The sequence below is a fragment of the Fonsecaea pedrosoi genome, assembly GCF_000835455.1.
Source record: "Fonsecaea pedrosoi CBS 271.37 unplaced genomic scaffold supercont1.2, whole genome shotgun sequence".
Classification (NCBI taxonomy): Eukaryota; Fungi; Ascomycota; class Eurotiomycetes; order Chaetothyriales; family Herpotrichiellaceae; genus Fonsecaea; species Fonsecaea pedrosoi.
This window is the reverse complement of record NW_013550614.1, coordinates 3,000,303-3,017,849: the sequence shown is the minus strand read 5'-3', so window position 1 is coordinate 3,017,849 and position 17,547 is coordinate 3,000,303. Positions and strand designations below refer to the sequence as shown.

The 17,547-nt window shown below is 51.8% G+C and overlaps 7 protein-coding genes across 7 annotated transcripts; 5 read left to right on the top strand and 2 right to left on the bottom strand.

The window, feature by feature from the left end:
• Positions 1–614: 614 nt before the first annotated feature.
• Positions 615–3,809, top strand: Z517_03046 (uncharacterized protein; the record flags this gene model as incomplete). Its single annotated transcript, XM_013432154.1, has 1 exon — positions 615–3,809. One exon carries the CDS (start codon positions 615–617, stop codon positions 3,807–3,809), a length of 3,195 nt encoding a protein of 1,064 aa, XP_013287608.1.
• Positions 3,810–5,028: 1,219 nt separating this feature from the next.
• Positions 5,029–5,739, top strand: Z517_03045 (uncharacterized protein; the record flags this gene model as incomplete). The annotated part of the gene is made up of 3 exons (XM_013432153.1): positions 5,029–5,210; positions 5,323–5,407; positions 5,470–5,739. 3 exons carry the CDS (start codon positions 5,029–5,031, stop codon positions 5,737–5,739), a joined length of 537 nt encoding a protein of 178 aa, XP_013287607.1.
• Positions 5,740–7,353: 1,614 nt separating this feature from the next.
• Z517_03044 (uncharacterized protein) lies at positions 7,354–8,667 on the top strand (the record flags this gene model as incomplete). The annotated part of the gene is made up of 2 exons (XM_013432152.1): positions 7,354–7,452; positions 7,525–8,667. 2 exons carry the CDS (start codon positions 7,354–7,356, stop codon positions 8,665–8,667), a joined length of 1,242 nt encoding a protein of 413 aa, XP_013287606.1.
• A 798-nt stretch (positions 8,668–9,465) lies between these two features.
• On the bottom strand, positions 9,466–10,326 carry Z517_03043 (uncharacterized protein; the record flags this gene model as incomplete). Its single annotated transcript, XM_013432151.1, has 2 exons — positions 9,466–10,109; positions 10,293–10,326. 2 exons carry the CDS (start codon positions 10,324–10,326, stop codon positions 9,466–9,468), a joined length of 678 nt encoding a protein of 225 aa, XP_013287605.1.
• Positions 10,327–11,560: 1,234 nt separating this feature from the next.
• On the bottom strand, positions 11,561–11,985 carry Z517_03042 (uncharacterized protein; the record flags this gene model as incomplete). Its single annotated transcript, XM_013432150.1, has 2 exons — positions 11,561–11,718; positions 11,802–11,985. The coding sequence occupies 2 exons, from the start codon at positions 11,983–11,985 to the stop codon at positions 11,561–11,563; spliced, it is 342 nt and encodes a 113-aa protein (XP_013287604.1).
• Positions 11,986–13,491: 1,506 nt separating this feature from the next.
• On the top strand, positions 13,492–14,139 carry Z517_03041 (uncharacterized protein; the record flags this gene model as incomplete). The annotated part of the gene is made up of 1 exon (XM_013432149.1): positions 13,492–14,139. One exon carries the CDS (start codon positions 13,492–13,494, stop codon positions 14,137–14,139), a length of 648 nt encoding a protein of 215 aa, XP_013287603.1.
• Positions 14,140–15,118: 979 nt separating this feature from the next.
• Positions 15,119–17,228, top strand: Z517_03040 (uncharacterized protein; the record flags this gene model as incomplete). Its single annotated transcript, XM_013432148.1, has 9 exons — positions 15,119–15,377; positions 15,443–15,502; positions 15,560–15,730; positions 15,783–15,991; positions 16,045–16,215; positions 16,304–16,400; positions 16,457–16,680; positions 16,769–16,807; positions 16,878–17,228. 9 exons carry the CDS (start codon positions 15,119–15,121, stop codon positions 17,226–17,228), a joined length of 1,581 nt encoding a protein of 526 aa, XP_013287602.1.
• Between the last annotated feature and the right edge of the window lie 319 nt (positions 17,229–17,547).

Genomic DNA, 17,547 nt, shown 5'->3' with positions numbered 1-17,547 from the left:
GAAGTTGCGGGAGCCTTGAGGCAGCGAGTTCTGTCTGACTGAAAGGTGTCCGCGTCAGCGCACCCTACAGTGCCTAATTAGAGGGAATATTATTGGGCGGTGCTCATAATTTCTTGTCAGACTAGATTATTTCCACTCGCAGAGACGGCAACCAATCGAAAACTTGACCCGGCAAGTTATCCAAGTCCTTCGTCGCGCGACTGAAAAAAAGTGTCGGCATCATTGAATATTCTCCCTCCATGCCATCCGACTGTCTTTCACGTGGCTCATATATGGCTCTTTTCCTTCGCTGCACCCAGTGTTAGCGCTTCCTCACATGTCTTCCCATTCACTCCGTTCTTCGGGTCATGCTCAGATGGTTTGAGCAGCTTCCATCCAGAAGTCGGTTGTGTAGCCATTTAATTACTCCGCGTCTGTCGTTCTTCAAAGCTGGATTGAGTCCAAAGTTCGTCACTCCGAAACCTACGACGCGAAAGGCACTGTCATACTCCTCCTCCCTCCGAACCCGACGTCAAGATGCCTTGCGTCACCCATTCCGACCTCTATCCACTACAGCTCAGGTCAACAGGGCAAAGAAGAGCAAGGATGTGCGGAAAAACAACATCGATACGGCGATGTCATCGCAAAGAAGTCCCGAGGACTGGGTGGCCGAGATGGAGAGATTCCTTCCGCCGCACTTGAGTCGGCCAGATGATCTTGCATCTCCAACAATCATCCCACCAGAAGTGAATGTTGAGGATGTGCTTCGAACTCTTGTCGTGGCTCGGGATCAGAACGGTGTGGACATTCTGGGCTTCATGGTGCTCAGTCAACGCCGACATAAAGCCGTTGTTCACCTCGTCGAAATCTTGCTGAAGGACGTAGCCCTAGCAGCTAATGAGCCTTTCAAAGATGAACTGCCATCCAATATAGATTGGCCGGCTGGCTCGTTTGAAAAGCTGGATGGTGCTCCCATTGAGCTAGAGCGTACGTTGCACGTTAGCCGACGACCGCTGGGTACTTCTCAGCAGTCAGTTGAGTGCTCTTTCTCAGAGAAGAGCCAGGAGATTACGATGGAGTTCACCTGGTCTCTTCTGGCCGACCTTGTCTTGGCCTCTACCAAGCGACCCTCAGACGAAGGAAAACAGATCATGGACACTGTGCATCAGATTTTGGCACTCATTCACAAGCTGGGGCTCGTTCCAGCGACGATCTACACTTACAGCCTCCCACAGGGCACGACGACAATGCAACAATCGCCCATCCTTCATCTCCTGCACTCGAGAATTCTGTCGACGCTGTCAGATGCTGTCTGGCTTTCCCATCGGGTCGAGGTTACGGCACGTGCTGGTAAATCGGAAAGCAGTCAGTGGAATATCTTTCGAGAGCCACCACCTGGCCCCTTGCGGTCAAGGAAGCGAGAGCTTGGACCAGAGGTGTGGCTGGAGTTCATCCTCTGGTGCTGCGTTGAGGCTGGATTGGCGGCGACGGGAGCTCGAATCATCCAGTCATTGCAGACAGATACAAGGGCTCCTTGGCAAGCCATTCACTGGCCTGATAATCAAGTGCCTTCAACAGACTGGGACCAACAGATCCATAGAGGAAAACTGCAGCGTGAAGCGGGAGACTATTACGGGGAACAACTTGAAGGCGACACTCCCCGAAAATTCATCAGCACTGAAGTTGTTCTGGCCGTTGCTGACTGCCTGATAAACACCCTCGATGGGTCTCTTACAAACGACAAAGCGTCTGTCATGAAAATCCAAGACGATATCAAAGACCTGATATCTTTTGCGGGTCCGCATGGTCTTGCGCCTGCGTATTTCGACTATGTGGCTGTTCGTCTTCTTCAGACGGAAAATTTATATGACATACACAAAGTCGATTCTCTCCGAAAGTTGGCGTCTACTATCTCAGCGCTTCGAGACCTGCATAATGTGGACCAGAACCATCGGCAGAGCCCTGCGCTTGACTTCGAGTCCATTCTGGACCGCTCCGAGCTGCATGCCGGGATCCTCCATCAAGCTCTGCAGGCCTGCGTTGAAGCGAATCTCGTCCGAAAGGCTGTCGACACCTTCACAGAAATCCAGAAGATGGTTGACGGCAACAAGCTTGAGGCCATTGGAGAATTTTTGTCACTTTCACTAAGTCCAGGCGATGGCTTCTTTACTTCCAGACATGGCAAAGGTCGCAGCGAATTCCTCAACACCTATGGGCAGCTTCCTACCCACAAATTACCTCCATTCCTTGATCTGGTGACGAATGCGAAGCTGTTTGGCTTGGGAGACTGGCTCCTCTTCTCAGAAGACGTTGACGGGGCTCTCTTGCCTGCTTCCACCTGGGGAAAGCCGTCTGTTATGGCCGCTATAGTCCGCTATGCGTCGGCCAAGAACGACCCTCTTCTGGTCAGACATGTCTACAATATCAGCAGACGATCGGACAGAAAATTGACCGTGAGCGTCTTGAGAGCTTTGGTGGTGTATCATATTAATGCATGCGACTGGACAAATGCCGTTCTCAACCTTCGAGATCTACGACGTGCTGAAGGTGGCGGCTATAGCCCCAAGATTGTCGCCAGTCTCGCAGCTAAGATTCTAAACTTGGAAGTCGATCCGGTGGCCATGCAACAAGAAGATGCTGAGTCCGATCTTTCCCAGGCTCTCATGCTGCTTTGTAATATTCTCGATGGCACTTACGACTCCCCGCCAGCGAGCTTCAGGATCGACCAAAAGAAAACCTTTCGACAACAAGTAGGATACCTCTTACGCCTTCTGGAAAATGTGACAGACAGCGAACTTACAGACACTGCCACTCGGTTCAAATCAAGATTTCCTGTTAGCAACGAACCAAACCTTCTCACAGATACGTTCAACGTTGTATTTGGTGCAATCGTCGAGACCAAAGGTGTACTGGAAGGGCGCAATATGTGGCACTTATTCTGCAAAGATCCCAGGGACTATGCGACTTCATCCCTTGTGGTCGATGGCCAAGACTTTGCATATGAGGACCACGCCAGAAACAACGATTATGATGAATACTTCGATGAGAGCCTGAGTGATGCGCCGAACGATTTGATCCACGTCGGCGAACATGTCGAAGACAATTCTAGCTCAATGATGAGAACGGTCGAGCCGCTCTCGATCTCCAATGCCACACACCATGCAGGAATTCAAGTTGCTGTTGTTTCTCCCGCCTCGCTCAACATCAATGCCGCATTACCAAGCAATGAGTCAGGTTGGGAGAGCAACCAATATTCCAGCGAGTCAGGCACAGGGAGCGGAGACACCGACATTCCTATCGAGATGTCGGATACGGGCGTGGATCCAACGCAGCTCAATCCAATTGTCGTGCCCAACATGCGCACCTTGCAAATCCTTGTCAGAGGAGCTTTGTCTGAGATACAAGCCAGAAAAGAACGCAAAAGAGGTCATACGGACCTCGATGCAGTCCTCAGATGGGCCGAGCAGTTCTACGGAGCGTTTAACCTGGCGCGTGAGGATATCGAAACAGAATTCCGGCTTTCCGAAGTCGTGCCGAGGAAATTGAAAATTGCTACGAAGCATCGCCGAGCAGCACACAGAACAACACGTGAGAAGTACAAACTCGGTGTTGGCAAGCACTTTACCAAGGGAGCCTTTGTATCTAGACGTCCTGGGTCTCAACGACCGGCTCAGGCACCAGCCTTGAGAGAGGCGTCCAACAGTGTGACAAAACCTGCGGTGGACGAAATGGAGAAGGGCGAGACTCAAGATGAAGGCACACAGCTTGAGCCGGCGCCATTGCCGAACTTCAAGGTGCGGAAGTTCGCGACCTCCGTTCAACATGCTTAGGGTTAGGAATATGGAGCGGAGGTTCGTGAAGTGTAATTTAAGAGTCTACGATCTTCCATTGTACAATATCACTCACATATATTAACATCTTTGATACTTTCAAAAGTAGATCGACTCAGTAACACTCTTCCTCCACTGACCACGACGCCGTAGCACTCATCAAATGCTGGAATCAGTATGGAACTGAAAGAGATCCTTGACTCTTGGTATTGACAAGGCTCGGGAGATAGGAGTACTCCTGTACATACTGTATGAGCAGAACTCCTCAGCAGAAATGTATAGATGAGTTCAGATTACATCAAGCACATTGAAGGGGGAGAGGGTTATGTACACAATGCGGGAAAAAGTCTAGGGGAAGGAGGCCTCACCAGCCAGCTTCAAAGGAAGTAAAGTAAGTCAATGGTCGGATCCGCAATCTCCTCTCTCCCTCCTCACCCCTCTCTCAATATCCCTACCGCTCTCCCCCCGCAAAAAGTCCAAGGTCCACAAGACAAAATGACATGGCATGCATGCATGCATGCACGCGGGACAAAGGACAAAGGACAACATCAGCTAGTAACCAGTAGCTAGTGATGCCACCGATGCCACCGATGCCACGCACGACACCATGGCAATTTCCCCTCTTTTTTTGCGAGAATTCCTTATTGCCCTCTCTTCGCACGTTCCGCGTGCAATTCTAGGCTTTTCTCCGGCCTTGCGGATGTGTTAAAGTGGGTGTTTCAGTTGAAAGAAAAACCTTGATGCGAAAATAGGTTATGATGTCTACGTATACATTGTCAAAGAGAGGGAGGGAGGAGGGGGGAAGATGGGAAAAGCATAAATGTTATATCTATCTAGGTTAGGTACCCCTCGATTCGATGACCATGATGATAGTTCTATGTCTATATATATATACTCTAAATGCGCTGGAGGTACCTGGCTGGGTTGTTAGGCAGGCAAGCAGGCAAACGATCTACGAGTAGCAGAGCATTCATCCCCTCTCACGCCCTCCGTACAGAACGTAGTGTACCTTCACGACCTGTTGTTCTCCTCCTCCTCCGCTACAAACCCGGTCAGCATTTCTCCTCTTTCCCTCGTTGGGAACCCCCCTGTCGTGGCCCAGTCGGTCGTCCAAGGAAAACTACCGGGAGTAATAATATCTCCAGCATCTCGTTACGGAACGCGGGGAAGCGGGACCTAAAGGGGGAGAAAAAGAAGGATAATACAGCAAAAAGCCGCTATGAAGATCTCGTCTGTTGTTCTGACTTTCCTCACCTCGATCGTACCGGCCGCCATGTCCCAACAAGTCAACCGCACCGCCACAAACGGCTGGGGTTCGACGCCTTCGCAGCGCCACTATATTAACCATACCCAAGCCTTGCAGGTCATCAATGCAGGCATTCAGCGGGCAGAGGCTATAGGGTAAGTGTTTTTGGCGCTCGTTCATCCCCATCCAAAAGGGCGACTTGTCGGGTTGCACGAACAGTCGCGTATCACCTTTTTGATTTTCGTTGACTGAGATATTGGCATAAAGCGTACCGCAGAACATTGCAGTGCTCGATCCGTCGTCATGGCTTGTGGCTTTTGTCCATATGGATAATTCCTACCTGGGAAGCATCGTAAGTCATGCACGCGCCTACCATATGTGATAAGGACCATTGCTTATGGAACTGCCAACCAGGACATATCCCAGAAAAAGGCCAAAACCGTGGTGCTGTACAACGGCATCCCCAACAACGCCTTGCAGAACCGCAGCGAGCCAGGTGGCGATCTCTGGGGCATCCAGGAAACCAACGGCGGTACGGTTGTCTTCGGGGGAGGTCAACCAATATTTGACCCTGATGGGTACTTTATTGGCGCCGTCGGCGTGAGTGGAGGTACCGTGGGTCAGGATATTGATGTGGCGGTGCATGCGGCGCAGAGTATTGGCACGACAGTCACGTCGTCCTGAGTCTGATTCTAGAACAAGGACGAGAGAGCCACCAGAGGGATTTGTGGTGCTGACACGGAGGTTGCGGATGTGACGCGTGTTGTAGTCCGGAGACGAGGTCAGCACCTGGAGTGAAAGCGCCGAGTTGGATCGGCAGATGGATCGGAACCAGCCAGATATGCACAAGTCCAGAGTGATACAGGGTGTCTTTACCAATCAAGAAACCTGGCCTTGTCGCTGTAGTCGTCATTGAGTACAATATCTGACATGGTATTCAGGCCGCCAAACAGTAATCATGTGTTTTCACTGGCGTCTCTGCCGTCATCCCGCAGCTGAGCTTGCATTGAAGCAGTCCTTATGTTGGTATATAGACAAGGACACAATAGACGATGCCTAGAGGGTTGTTCAGCTCTTTGCGGATAAGAACACTTGGATCTTGACCTGAGTAAACAAAGACATACTCCACCAATCACGAAAAGACCCTTATCAGAGCGTGCACAGTATTATTTTTGATTATCATGGCGTGGAATTCTGCATTCAGCCACCACAAGCCTGCACGTGGGGAGTCTCGACCGCAACGACATGAATACAACGTCTTGAGGAAGAGAAGAGGAAACCGACAGAAGGATATGCACCGGCCGAGCAGAGACACGTTGGTGAACGACGACGGGGACGACGGATCGTTAGACTCTTGGAAGCAGAGAACCCAGGTTCAGAAGGTATCGAGATGGAAGCGGATGTTCGGACGTCGGGCCGGGAGCTAGGGATTGTGATGATTTCGCAGGGACACCTGTTACGAGGCGTATGAGTTTCCCTTTGGGGGCGCTGGTCTGGCGGTGAATGGCGTTGTGCGAAATACAGTGGCTTGTTTCAGTGACGAGACCAGCACGCAACTGGCAGTGCGCAAGCCACTTGGGTGGCTTCAGGAGACACGCACTCAACCGATTTCTCCCGGGCTGTGGCTCGATGCAAGGCTGTGGTATCGATCAGACAAGGATAAATAGCAGGGTTTCGCCGAGTCGCCTGAAGGATTGACCAACAATGACCGTCATGGCGCTTGTATTGAGAGGAAACGAATTCGTACAAGTCAATTCGCCAACCCAAGACCAGCCTAGCGATTCACAGTCAGTGTCACTGGTCCTTTGGGGGGATTTGCTGGGACTATAGTATTCTCAACGCTAAATTTGCATGAATCTTTTCTTTCATCCATGTGGGCTCCTCATGGCAATGTTGAGACTTTCCCTATTTACCCAGGAAAAATGCTACAGCGGTAAATACCTGTACATGGCGCAGCTTGACAATATACCATCATGCCACCCACAATCCGTCATATCATCACGCGTTTGTCTAACAACCAGAGTCTCCAACGGGTGCCACGTTCCGAAAATCTTAGCTCAACCACAAGATAACACAGCATCCATCCATGTGTCATCCTAACTCCTCCTTATTGTGCTGTCGACCCATCAGACCTTGTCCCAAGGACTTTGACTGAAACATCTTGCGACCCGAGCTATTTTGCAGTGCTCCTCTCTTCACATGAGACCTTGACACGCCGCAGCGCAGTCTGCTACTTATCGAGATGGACACCCACGACCTTGTTGACGACAGCGCCCTTCAACTACTATTGTCGACACTATGATGGATTCATCCGAACAATCAGAACAATCAGAAACGATGAAGGAGCCGCCGCCTTTTGTCGAGAGCAGCTCCCACCGTCTGAGGCATCTGACCTGGGTAGGGCTTGGTCACCATGAATATCACAAACAACAATAGGGCACTAGATAACTGACGAGCTTCATCTGCCAGGCATGGTTCACATTCCCAATGGCCACAGGCGGTTTGGCGATACTGCTGTCCCCGAAGAATCAACCACACACCTTCACGGGCCTCGAGACCATTGGCAAAGTCGTCTACATCTGCGACCTGTGTATCTTCACGCTGATCGCCTCGGCCATCACATACCGGTTTATACGATGGCCTGGAACTCTCAAAGCGAGCCTGGTTCACCCGACCGAGTCTCTCTTCTTTGGCACGTCCTTCCTCTCGCTTGCTAGCATCATCGCCGGCATGGCTCTGTACGGCATCGAGCACACCGGACTTTGGCTGGTGGTGACCTTCCGCGTTCTTTTCTGGCTGTATTTCGCCTGCACATTCATTGCCGCCGTCGGACTGTATTGCATGCTCTTCACCAACCCTCGACTAAAGATCCAAGATATGACCCCCGCTTGGGATCTACCGATGTTTCCCTTTATGCTTAGCGGCACCATCGCCGCTTCGGGCATCGAATTTCAGCCTCGTGCGGCCGCCATGCCGATGCTCTTCGCGGGGCTGACGGCGCAGGGCCTCGGCATGCTCATCTCCATGGGCATGTACGCCAGCTACGTCCGACGGATGATCAACTACGGATTTCCCTCGCCGGAGTCGCGGCCGGGCATGTTCATCGCGGTCGGTCCGCCGAGCTTCACGGCGCTGGCCATCATCGGACTCGCGGACCACTGGCCGCGCGGGTACGACTACTTTGGGCCGGACGACATCACGGCGCAGGTGGTGCGGATCCTGGCGCTGATGACGGCCGTCTTCGTCTGGAGCCTGTCGCTGTGGTTCTGGGCCATCAGCGTGGTCAGCTGCCTGGCCGTCTACCGCACGTTCCGCTTCCACTTGAACTGGTGGGCCTTTGTCTTCCCCAACGTCGGCTTCACCCTCGCCACCATCAACATCGGCAAGACCCTGCGCAGCGACGCCATCACGTGGGTCGGCTCCGTCATGACCGTCCTCATGGTCTTCCTGTACTTTTTCGTCCTGTGCCACCACGTCCGCGCCGTCTGGCGCAAGGACGTCCTCTACGCCGGCAAGGACGAGGACCACTACCACAAGGAGCGCATGGCCAAGATTGAGCGCCTCGGCGGCGACCCGGAGAAATGTACCTGTGCCGTCACCGGCGGCAGGTGAATCCCCTTGCCCCCTTAATTTTTTGGGTTCTTGAAATGAGATAAATTTCTAGAATGGATTTATATTACATTTTGTATAGATATAGATATGGATATGAATATGGACATGGATACACAGGGCTCTAGATAGAGAAGAGTAGAGCATTTAGGTTAGAACTGTAAGATACATACCTACCTACTTACTTACCTCCCCTACCTTCTTACCTGCTACTGTCCTTTGTGGACACTTTTTTTTTGAGGCCTGTACACAGCAACTACACACAGAGGGGGGGAAAAGGTCCAAGCTAGGTAGGAAAAATAAGGTATATTACGGTTAAAGACAATGCTTCTCTCTCGTTACTAGGTTGTCCATCCAAGCAAGCTTGTTCCCCTCCAATAAAAGGACGGACACCGACTGACTGATTGGCTTGAGTGGACAAAAGTCCTCACTCACTCATTCACTCACTCACTCGGTATGTAATATACAATAAACAACTGACCTCCTAGCTCCAACCTCCCTGGCCGTCCCGTCGACTTCATCAGCATCAGCTCATCCCTGCTTGTTTGGAACCAAACCCCCCTATACACTAGATGTATATATAGGCACCCATAACACAGTAAAGACATCTCTCATTAATCCTCGCTCGTACCGGGCCACTATACCATCCAAGTCAAGTCCCCTCCTGCTAGCAGCGTATCCGTCCTACCCGCCTGTTGTCCCTTCAGATCCATCCATTCATAGACTTTCACCGATCTTGTGATGCTCGCTCACTGGCTGGCTTGTGCAAACATCCAGGGTAGAGGTATGCTCTCTGACCTTTCAAGACTTCTTCTGCTGGCTCCTGGTACGAGACCCGATCCCGTCTGCGGCGCGAGGAGTCGGTTGTTTCTTCTGCTTGGATGCCGCACCCTCAGCCTTCTTGGGCCGGCCGGCCTTCTTCTTAGTATCTTCTGCGGGCTTTGGCTCTTCCTTTTTCTTCTCTGGTTCCTCCTCCTCCTCCCCCTCGGTCTTCTTCAGGGCCACCGCTCCCTTCTTATTCTTCGCGGGCTCCTTCTTTTGCTTCTTAGCAGCGGGCTCCTTGGCTTTGACTGTCTTGCCCTCAGCGTTTTCTTCGAGGGGTTCCGCCTTGTCTTGCTTGTTGTCTTCTTCCCCCTTCTCCTCCTTGTCTATGTCATCGTGCTTCCTCTTTTCGCCGTTCTTAGACTCGCCGTCTTCTTTAGAGTCCTCCTTTTCGTCGTCGGCATCGGCGGTGCCAGCGTCGCCATTGGCTTTCTCCTCGACGTTGAGCTCGGAGGCTTTCTTGACCACGTCTTGGCCAGACCGCTCGACGCGAACGGCAGGATTGTTTGGCTCGGCGTTCTTCTTGACCTTGTTGCCGCGCTTGGAGGTGATGGCAACTTCGCCTTCGGTCTTCTTCTCAGCCACGGTACCTCCAGGCTGGCCTCCGCCCCAATTCCATGTGACTGCGACGAGATAGGGTCAGCGCCTTGTGTGGCCATCAGAGGCAGAGTGCAAGCAGATCATTTTTGGGGGTTTTCAAATTGCGCAGGAGCCCAGTAGGTCGCGCGCCGTAAGCGACCATGGCCTTGCCCATGCGCAGTTGCTCGGGCTCTGGGCTGATGGACCATGGTTCAGGTTATTCGTACCTTTGTCTCCTTTCTCAGGCTCTTCGCCGGGCATGGTGACGTCAGCGAAATGACGGTTGGAGCAACTCAATGGGGAACGTGCTAGAATGCAAAGAAACGAGGGCAAATTGATCGCCAAAGCTTTGCGACCAGAATACCGGGTGCTTAGAGATGAACACAGGGGATGGAGGAGTGAGAGGAGAATAAACAAGTTCAACGAAAGAGGAGGTGTCTGGGTCAGCTCGAAGGGGGGGAGAGCAGGACGCATTATTGCCTGCGACACGGCCCATCAGCGCCCATGGCAGAGCCAGTGGTTTGGCTTTGGCTGCGGGTGAAGAGCTTGGTTTGACTTGGTTTTTTGCGGGCTGCCTGCGCTGCTGGGCTGCTGGGATGGTTAAGCGAGAGAGCCTAGTGAGGCCCCCTTCTTGGTGACACTGACCTCCCCCAGCCTCCCCCCCTTAAGCCCATTTTTAGAGGAGCTACAGCAGCCCGTACCCGGAGCAGGCGGGAGGAGAGCTGGTTGTGTCTTGTTTCAAGGAGGCAATCTCCTAGCCAACACCGCATGCGCCAAACTAGATGCCCATGACCGCAAACCCTCAGCCGGATGCTTCCATTTCGGTTCACCAGCAGCGACATCCGTTGCACGTCAGTACTGACAGTGGCTTGTTTTAGCTTGGGATGCGCGGAGGAAATCAATTTGCATCTGAGATCTGCCCCATGCTGCTCAAGCCACGCTGCTGCTCTAGGTCCTGCTTGAACTTTGGGGTATTGAATCCTACCTGGATAACTGTGGCGACTAGGGATACACCCCAGACAATCATTTTGCTTTGGATGCGATAGTTGATTGTGATGATGTGAGTGGTATAACACCATACATTGAGCACAACAATCAATGCTGCAGATAGTACAAGTTTATATGTGACTGTATCCCACAGGGCGCAACCTTGGATAAGAAAAGTAAGTGGAAGTAACAGAAGATTGGAAAATTGTTTCTCGTTCAAAGTAGGTAGAGTACATGCCGACTTCTGAGTCGTACATACCACCCATCTGCCAATTTGCAGTATCTGCTTACATACTCACCAGATGAGTCCCTGGTATTTATTCAAAAAATCAGACCTCAAATTGAGACTCAATAATCTCCGATAAATACGCCTTGGATGAAAAATCCACCAGCACCGAGACAGCTTTGCTAGTCCTAATGCCTAGATTCCACCCATATTCCCACCGATTGAGTGTAACCCCTCCGCCACAGGTTCCTAGTTCTACTCACACATGCCTGTAAAACTCATCTATGGGTTGGGCCCGCCACGGACTTGGCTGGTACCGTCCTCTGGACCTGGAAGACCTTCTTCGTCACCAGGCTCACGGTATTGGCCCGGCTTCGCCGCTCCACGTGTACGCTCGTCAATGATGTTACTTTCGTCGATTGCATCGGCGTCATCACGAGCTGTGTACTAGAATCAGCTTCTGCATCTATATCTAGCGCGCAGACACTGGTTCCTAATGAGGTGCCGTAACAGAGGCACTTACCCAGTTGCTCATCAGAGTCAGCCGTTTTGGCGTCAATGGGATCTTCAATTGCAGCGTCGTCGCTCTGCACTGGAATGTGGCTCTGGCCAGTACGCGACTTGTAGTCGTTTTGCGTCGTGTCAGCAGTGGTGCCGCTTTCGAGCCCCTCGCCGGTGGGCTGGTATTCATCTCCTGGGGCCGACATATTGCGATTTATCGAGTGGATTTGTTGTTGTTGGTTCAAATGTAGAGACAAAGTGGTGCAGTCAAGTATCGGGATCAGAGAAATGAGATTGTTGCAAATCTTTGATCTGGGTTTATATGCTCCTGGAGGTGTCATTGAAGGCCCCTTCACGACATCAGTCTCACAATATCATCTGCATTTCGGTCATGTCCTTGTCGTCATGACCCCAGAACATTTCACGCTCCCTACGCTTACGTCCAGTAGTCTATCGACAAAGTCGTGAGGTCATGAACCCATGTCACTATCAGCTGGGTTGAGAACAGTGACGAAAGAATGAGCTAGGGAAGCTAGGAAGATGAGGATCTGATGAAACCAATCGTGATGATTCCATTGGGGGCTTATACGCAGCAATTCAATTCAGGTACGATCTCGACTCCAGGTGTGCTGGCGGAGACCATGGAGACCAAGGGAGACAGGCAAGGCGCAAGGCGCGAGGCTGTCAATCGGTACCCAATCATATGATACCAGCTCCGGAACCAAGCAAAGTCGTCGACGTCAAGACTTCGGATGTTCCTGGGGCACTTGGCCTTGTCGATCTGGCAACCAGGTCCTAGAAAAGTCGATACACTTTACTAGAACCAATATCGAGATCTGGACATGTGCATCGCCAGGGGCATTGGCTGCGGAGGTGAGTCCCGCCCAGGCCATTACATACTTGTGAATGAGACTCACATTACCAGGTTGGCCTGCTACCTGTTCAACATCGTGCAGTAAAGCAGGCAGGCTCCGTTCTTGGACAAGGTAGTGGTATGATGTTAGCTTTGCCTGGCCAGTATGGGTAAATTCTTACTCAGGTAACCATCTTCTTTGCAGGGTGATGACCTCAATGTCGAGATGCGGTTCAACCACAGAAGGGTTGAAAGACTGGAAAGCTTGTGTACTACTTTTTCACTTGCAGAGGCTATGAGAGGTACTCGTGTCCTCCGTGTCGACAAAATGACACTGTATTCGTCCCCTGCTAGCTTTCCAGCCTCCTTTCTGGAAGTGTCAAAAGAGTGAGAATTTCAGCCTTTACACATGCAGTTGGTAAATGGCTAGAAAAGCAAGGCGTAATAGACGAGGCATATGTATTCGCTCAATTTTGGTACAGATTTCTGGGACTTGAACATGGGAGTCGTGGGGAAACACTCCCCAGGCCTGGGTTGCTTAGCGGTGTCTATTAACCAACAAACAATACAGGATATAACCTCCGGGAAATATAGGCCCCCATCTTGTATCACTCTTTTGTGGAGAGCAGGCGGCGCTAGTGGCTCATCGGGCCAAGGGAGCAAGGCGAGTCAATAGATCGCAAGAGGAGAAAACCTTCTGTCCGACTATTGTTAACGGCCCTGCGGCCGTACTTGAACCACAGACGGAGAACTTAAACAGTTCACAAAGAGCAAATAGGTCTATCCACTCTTCAACCGAGGCGACTGATTTCTCAAAATCGACGGACTTTTGAGAACCGACTCTCCAAGGCAACATCCTATGCCCGGCTCGTCACTATGGCTCATCGCCCGCAAGGACGATGAACCCTTCAACAAGTCCCTAAAAGAACTGATCGGGAGTACACTCCCATCGAACTTTCCCCACGCGCCCAAGCTGAATTTCATCCCGCATGTGACCATCACCTCGGACATTGACCCGTCAAGAACCTACGGGGATTCATCTCCCCAAAAGTGGCTCGATGGACTCAGCCTGCCCGAGTTCAAAAAGGAGTCGGACGAGGTGCACGTGGAGCTCGAGCAGCTCGAAGCCGGCGAGCCATTCTTTAAGAAGGTGACCATCCGCGCCGCCAGGGGTGAGAACCTGCTCAAACTCGCCGCGGCGTGTCGACGGCAGGGTGTCTTGCTCAGTGAAGCCGACGCGCAGAACTGGGCGCAGACTGAATATCGTCCGCACCTGAGCCTGTTCTACGGCGACGTGCCACAGAGCGAGGTGCAGAAGAAAATCGGCCTGATCGAGTTGCAGCTCGGCTTTGAGTTGGGCAGTCTCTTCGATTGTTGCGGTGGCACATTGGCCATGGGCGCGAAGCTCGTGCTGGTGGACACGAGCAAGGGCATCGAGGACTGGACGCCCATTGCGGAGAGGGACTGTCCTTGGGTCATGTGGAAGATGGCCAAAGGTCTGTTGTGACGGATGGAAGAAGACCCCTTCTACTTCGCCTGGCGCTGCCTATATACAATGTGTGTTTTCATGAGAGCCGACTTGCTCGATCTTTACGTGTGTCTGAATGATTTCACGCTCTCGGTTCACACTCTCCGGTTGTACCATATATCTCAGCGTGGTATGGACTCAAGCGCAACTCAACACTTGGTTTGGTTGATTCATGGGTCAACTGACTTCACCATGATATTTAATGCTGGTACCTACAATACGTGGTCCTTTTGTGAGATTGGGTTCCCTGCCAGGCGAGGAAAGGTAGACTCCTTGTTATGGAGAGATCTGTTTGGCGACGGTCATATACATATGTACCATCGTGTACCAATGGAGCAGGCACTTTTCCCAGATCACACACCCGCCTTCACGAGCAAGGAGTTCTACATGATGTCTACTCTGTGCGTGAACTAGACCGGGCGAACAACACATGCAATATTACCGAGGTATGTATCGAATCTGTGTTCCATTTCTATGAAAGACAATGGCTTGGGAGACCTTGGCCATGCGGGGGACTGGTTGGAAACAACCACCCAGAAACATCCACAGCATAAACGCCGCATCTATTATCGTCCAGTGAGCTTTGGCTTACCAAAAAGATGGTTCCCATGGGAGGCTCTCTAGCCTGGCGCTTCCCGACCACGCTGATGCTCAGATGGACAAGCCTTGTTTCCCCAGACTTTGCACTGTCAGATATGTCCATGTCAGCATCACATCGCGCCAATCGTGCAGCAGGCCATCTTCATTAGGATATCCGCATCATGCCTCCCAGAAGAGCTGTGCTTGTTCGGGATGGTCGAGTGCTGTATTCAACCTCGGGTTATTGTCCTATTGCTTCTGAGAGTCGAGACGCGCTTCACCATGCCAATGCGGTTGTCGTTCCTCACAAATAGTAGGAAACACCCCGTGGGTGTACAGGATCAATCAAATCCCAGTGCAATCTTCACACAAATCACTCATGGCATCCTCACAGGTCCATCAACTCGTCGTCAGACTCAAGTCATGTGTGCAAGACACAAGGCCAGCCGATCTCGCCCTGGTCGCGCTGGCAGCTGTCGCTCTCACTCTCCTGACCACATGTATTTACCGACTCTACTTCCACCCACTCGCACGCTACCCTGGGCCGTGGTATATGAAAGTCACTTCGCTGTATGATTTCTACATTGGTGTCGGGGAGCGCAGACATCTCCATATCCATCATTTGCATCAGAAATATGGTACAAACCCCAGAGGCTGAGCCATAGAAACCTGCCGACTTTCTGACTTTGTCTGATGCCTGCAGGCCCCGTGGTTCGGTACAGCCCGAATGCTTTGGCCTTTAACGATCCCCAAGCCTTTCGAGGTGAGATCGAAACTCTGTCATCACCCTGGGAAACTATAATAAGTTGAACCCGTGTAGATATCTACGGGTTCAAACGCAATTTTCGGAAAGCAGACGCCACGACCGTCGGCGCTTCTGGCCACCCGGACGCACGAAATACATTCAGCGAGCCCCTGACAGAAAACGCTATGAAGAAGAGAAGGATCCTGTCACAGGGTTTCTCGGAGTCTGCTTTGAGAGATGCTGAAGGTTGGGGCGACTACCCCTTCGCTGAAAGACATGGCGACTGACTTTCCCGCAGAATTCATGATTGAAAAGATCCAGATCCTGTGTAAACAGCTGATCAACCCCGAGACAGAAAAGGCCAAAGACATGTCGCTGTGGTTGAATTACCTGGCCTACGACATCATGGGCGAAGTCGTCTTTGGGAAGAGCTTCGACATGTTGACGAACCCGTCCTTGCGCTATGTGTTGGACTTGATCGATTCCATGGTGTTTTCAACTCTCCTGGTAGGATTCGTCTGACTGGTTTTTGGAGGGCATTTTGCTCATTCTCGGCCTAGGGAGGCATCGCACCCTGGATCTACAGGAGTGGTTTGATCAACGTCCTCTTCCCGCGGCTCCTGCGTACCCGCACCAAATTCATCGCCTACGTGGCTGGTGTCGTGCAGAACAGAATTGCAGCCGAAGCTGATGCCGCCGCCCAAGGACGACGCAAGGACTTTTTCCATTATGTATGTTCCTCCCTTCCCTGATGAATGCTATCAAGCATCGGTCGTTCCATTTCAGAATAGTCCTTGAAACTAACGCACGGAAACAAAGCTGCTCAACGCCAAAGACGCAGCCACGGGCAAGCCGTTGCCGATCGAGTTCCTCTTCTCCGAGGGCGTCTTGTTGGTCGTCGGCGGGAGCGACACCAGTTCTACAGGCAAGACTTGATACGACCTTACACCCCATGGCACGTGGTCTGACTAGGTACATTGTCTCACACAGGTCTAGCCGCCACCCTTTTCTATCTGCTCAAATACTCCCAGTGTATGGAGAGGCTGCGTCAAGAACTCGACGCCAAGTTCGACTGCGTCGATGAGATCAGATCAGGCGCGAAGCTGGCTAGCTGTGTCTACCTTCGAGCTTGTGTGGACGAGGCGCTGCGCATGGCACCTCCAGGTCCTGGATTACTTCCCAGGGCGGCCTTGAAGGTGAGAAAAGACGCTGGATATTATTGCTTCTTGCTTGCGCGTCGGACAGTCGCCGTTTGAGGGTCGACTAACAATGGTTCACCAACAGGGCGGAGAAACCGTGAATGGAGAGTACATCCCAGAAGGTGTAAGTAGTGTTGACTCTCATTGCGGCCGTGTCGAACAGAAATTGACTCGCTGTCTATTTCTACGTGTAGATTGACGTCGGCGTCGGCTGGTGGGCCCTTGCGTACAACGAAAAGTACTTTCCCGAACCAGACATGTTCCGACCAGAGCGATACCTCACGAGTGACGGGAGTACGGACGAAGACACCGCTACGGCAAAAGATTGCTACTGGGCGTTTTCCATGGGGCCCCGAAAGTGTCCCGGCATCAAGATGGCGTATCAGGAACTCTACATCACGATTGCGAGGCTGGTTTATCTTTTCGATATGCACCCGGAGCGGCCAGAAGAGTTGCAGAAGAACTTTGAGCTTCTTGATCATTTCAGTAAGTGGGATATCACCCCCGACCATGTAATCTCTGGAGAGATATTGATGAGTGGCTAGATGTCAGGAAGTTTGGGCCCACGGTGTCGTTCACACTGCGTCCAGGGAGAGAACTCTGAGTTGGTGGGTCGGTTTACTATCGACATCTTCTGTCAATATTGCGTTGTCAATGTTCAAAGCCGAGACCAGCGGCAGGCTGCTCCTCTGCGGAATCGACGTGAAAACCATCAAATACCTATTTTAGGATCGGAATTGACACACCGTTATAAATAAGCACGCCATCACAATACCGTTGTGTGAATACCAAAAGGAGATACAGAATAGAGATCAACCCCAGAATGTAAGCGTGTTCCAAGACTGTTGGCTGGGGGATTCTAAC